Source organism: Helianthus annuus, chromosome 10 (genome assembly GCF_002127325.2).
Source record: "Helianthus annuus cultivar XRQ/B chromosome 10, HanXRQr2.0-SUNRISE, whole genome shotgun sequence".
Classification (NCBI taxonomy): Eukaryota; Viridiplantae; Streptophyta; class Magnoliopsida; order Asterales; family Asteraceae; genus Helianthus; species Helianthus annuus.
In genome coordinates this window covers 168,589,218-168,593,535 of record NC_035442.2, presented here as the reverse complement: position 1 = coordinate 168,593,535, position 4,318 = coordinate 168,589,218, and the positions used below count along the sequence as shown (strand labels likewise).

Here is a 4,318-nt window from a genome sequence, read left to right as displayed (position 1 = left end):
ACATCCAATTGTAACATGGTCTACACTCTGACTTTGAGGTAAAAAGCAAAAAACCATAATTCAAACCCAAATCGTTTTTTTAACGGCTAAATATTGCACTCGGTGGCTTTAAACCCAAATTGTTAACCAAACGTTAAAAAGACAGGGACTAAATATTAAAACATCGTAAACTCTCAGGGTCCTTTCATCTTTCTACAAAACTGAAATCACCATCGAAACCCTCGATCGAAGAAAATCAACTGAAAAAAAGATGTCATCTAAAACCCTAATTCGCTCCGGAGCTTCGCTGATGACCCGTTTTATGAATCCGGTTCTTTATCAAAGCCCGACTCAGAAGATTGTTCCTCAGATCTTCGATATTCAACCGAAGCTTTTCACTCCGCCGCCATTTTCATCTGTTTTGAAGGTGCAGAATCCGGTTAATTTGATCCAAAATGATGCAGAAACTTTGAAAAAAGTTTGTTCTGAAGGGTTCCTGTATCCCTGTGGGCTTCCTTCTCTCAGATTCTTTCTTCCTGATGGTAAACACTTGTTTTTTTATCTGATTTTTACGCATAAATATGTTGGTAGATTAGGACAGATGTAAGAACGTATCGTTGATTATTTTAGCGTAATTGGATTGATTTTGTTGACCAAAGTGTATCATAATATACATCAATGGAGTTGGTTTGGTTCACGAATTTATCATAGATTATATACTTTGCTCTTGAAGATTTATTCTGAGTTTTATCTGATTCAGAAATTCGAGTGAAGTATTGAATTGTTTCAATCTGAAAGTGATTCGCACGACTCTTAGGTTAATTAGTATGTTACGATACAATGTTGCATATCTTCAAGCTTTATATTGTAAATAAACCTATTATCACAACGGTAATTTTAGATATATGTTCATAGTGTGAGGTTCATTGGGGAACACTAAAAAATTGGGGAACAGTGGGGAACCGACTCAAACGAACTCCGATTGGACTCATTCCAGCGGCGTTGGAACCGTCTCGTCGAACCCTAACTAGGATCTCTTAACCCTAAACCCTAAATCATAACCCCTAAACCCTAAATATATTAGGGTTTGACTTTTAGGGTTTAGCTTTAGGTTTAGCTTAGGTTTTAGCCTTATTTTTTAGCTTTAGGGTTTAGAGTTTAGGAGTTAGGATTTGGGTTTAGGGTTAAGAGATCTTAGTTAGGGTTCGACGAGCCGGTTCCAACACCTCTGGAATGAGTCCAATCGGAGTTCGTTTGAGCCGGTTCCCCGCTGTTCCCCACTTTTTTAGTGTTCCCCAATGAACCTTCCCCTATGTTCATAAATCATAACTTTATATTGTAAATCTGTAATGTGTTGTACAGTTGTATGCAGCCAGCGTTACAAGAATATTAAAGAAGAACGTCTTGCTTAAATGTTAGGATCAACTTAAGAAGTAGTAGAAGGATAAACTTTTTGTTTTAGTTATATAACCAACACCATATTGAATTCCACCACTTCATTTTTATATAGATTCAAATCTAATGCTAGGTAGCAAACATAAAGTTAGTTGCAAATCATAGAGATGTTTTGTATGAGTGTGTTATCTTTCGTGAGCTTCTGTCAGCTATCACTTTTGCACTTTCTTGATTCTGATTGACGTCTTTTGCATTGGCGTAGCTTAGTGAGGGCGGGAGGGGGCGGCCGACCCCTCGAACTTTTCGCTCAGTAGTGGAGAGTATGTCGTTTTTGTATAGAAATTTTTGGGTATATACGTTTTAACCCCCCGGTTTTATAAATTTTTTTGGGCATATACGTTTTCGATCCCCCCAGTCGGAAATCTCAAGCTTCGCCACTGGTCTTTTGACTCTTTTCTGATAAGATGTTAGTATAAAAAGGAAATTTGTATAGGTGGAAGTTTACACCCGATTATTTATAAGTTGGTTTGTTATGGGTCTTGGTTTTAAACAGCGCCTCAAGCATGAGGCGGCTCTTCATGCACATGTAGGTCAAATTTTGGATCGTTGCTCTGGGAATTTAGAAAATTGCTACCTTTGGGAGGGTGATGCGTAAAAAGGACCAAAAGGATGTAAGATTATGAATGGTTTACCTGATGAATAAGAAAATATGTAAAAGAGAGGAGAGAGATGGAGTGTGGCTGTTGTACATAAAGCTTATTTCGCTATGCATAGAGCAACACCTCGACCTTTCGTGACCTAAACACCTCGGAGCACATTGCGCTTTTTAAAACCAAGTTTTGGGTTATGTCTCATCTCTAGCGGATCAGATGAATTAAGCTAAACGATTTAATTTAATGGCCTCTTATATTACCTTATTAAAATATCAAGTTATTATCGTAATAATATAGTTTATGTTATCACATAGTTGTTAAAAGCCATCGCCTCTTGCGCCTAGGCCCAATTTCCTAGCAAGGCGAGGCAATTGCGCTTTAATTCTCCAGGTGATGGTTCATGACTTCATGCGCATATTCCAGTGAGATTCCTAGATTCTGGAGAGTTTCCGGCCAAATTCTTTAAATTCTGGCAAGATTCCAGTTAGATTTCCTACTTTATCTAACGAAAACTAGTTTTCTACACTTATATACAAGCATTTATAACTTTTTGTACTAAATAGACGATATAAAATGTTATATAATAGCTTTAGTTTTATTTTATTTGAAGAATAATATTAACTTTCTATTATATAAAAATATTTTAAGTTTTTTTTGTTGTGCGCTTTTTTTTTCTCAGGCCCGCGCTTTTTTTGCGCCTTGCGCCTAGGCCACAAGCGAGACCTATGCGCCTTGAGTGCGCCTTACGCCTTTAATAACTGTGTGTAATCAAACCCACACAGATTATATTTAAGTCTAATAAAAGGATAAAAGAATGTTTGCAGCTCTTCCTAGCTGTTTTGACCCGTACTGAAAAATAACCTGTGTTAGGCCAACCCAACCGAGCTACCCGCTTTGCGGCTTATATGATGTTGCAACATTCGTCTCATATTGTTTTCGCTTTCTGTTGTATCTTTTTTTTTTTCAGGAGATGATTCATCATCAAGCGAGCCATTATTATGCATCAAAAGAACTTACCAGCCTAGCAACCTGAGGCGCAAAAGAGTTCATGGTTACTTGGCTCGGTAGGTCAATTTATAGTTTGCATGCACTTGTTACTTGCACTACACGTGATTAAAACCTAATTTGGCACGTAAATTATACAGTAAATCAACCAAGGGAGGTAGGCGCGTCATTGCTAGGAGGATTGCCAAGGGTCGGTTCAGAATCACAGCGTAGAAAAACCGTGCTTTAGCTTTATTAGCAAGTTAATTGGGATTTTGAGATCTAATGCCACCTTATTGATGTTAAAGAATTTGGGAAGAATTGCAGAAATAATGTTTGATTTTCTGTATGAAGCTTTGGATATGGGTTCGAGCCTATTTCCTTGACGGTTGCTCATGGTTACATACATGTGTCTCTAGTTTCCCTTGCTTTTCTGGACTTTTTCATGACATTGGACGCTTGAGCTTGTGTAAGTTGACCTTTTTGGTTTGTTGTATTATTCTACAGCCGCAACATAAATTGAAAAGGTTAATACTAAAAGTAATAATGACAGTAATTTTGTTATATCGTCACCCATGTTCCCCCTCCCTCCCAAAATGAAAGAGAACCTTCGTCAATGGCTTCATACTTATAACCGCCGTTCATCGCTGACTTTGGCTACCAAACTTCTCAACTGTCACCACCAAGACCACCTGTGATCTCCTTCACTCCAAGTCTCCGGCGCTCACTTTCCTTTTCCAAAAGCTGCTTAAACACTTGCCGCCATTGATGCACCTGTCACACTGCCACCTCCCATCTCCCTTCGTCTCCTATCATAAAAGGACTTTGATGTTGTGTGCATGTTTTCCCATGTGTTCAATGTGTGTGCTGGATGTTTGTCTCTCTGAGAGTGAGGCTGATTTAGGGTTTTAATGTTTGTGTCGTAGATTTATTTAGTTCGCTTGTGGTGTACAAAGGGCGTGTTTGGTTAGCAAAATTGTTGTGACTGAAGTGAAATTTATCGAAGAAATTGGATTTCAAACTAACATTTGACGAAGGGAATTGGAATTTAAAAGAACTGGAGTCGATTAAAAGAGTTCGAATGTGATGCATTTGGTGACAAACAATCATAACGGGAGATGAAATCTATTGTCGTGACAAACACCAATGGTCAATGCCATTCTTCCTGCCTGTCACCTTCGCCGCCACCACTGTTGTCACCCTTCCGCCACTCTTCTCAACCACCATCACCCCTGTGCACCTTGGTCGCCACACCGTCGACACTCTAGTCTACTGGGTGGTGTCATTGTGCCATGGCCACCTATTGT

General features: G+C 38.8%; 1 protein-coding gene across 1 annotated transcript; it reads left to right on the top strand.

The window, feature by feature from the left end:
- Nucleotides 1-221: 221 nt before the first annotated feature.
- LOC110886472 lies at nucleotides 222-3,563 on the top strand. The gene is made up of 3 exons (XM_022134280.2): nucleotides 222-521; nucleotides 2,995-3,091; nucleotides 3,173-3,563. The coding sequence occupies exons 1-3, from the start codon at nucleotides 251-253 to the stop codon at nucleotides 3,243-3,245; spliced, it is 441 nt and encodes a 146-aa protein (XP_021989972.1). The 5' UTR covers nucleotides 222-250; the 3' UTR covers nucleotides 3,246-3,563.
- Nucleotides 3,564-4,318: the final 755 nt, after the last annotated feature.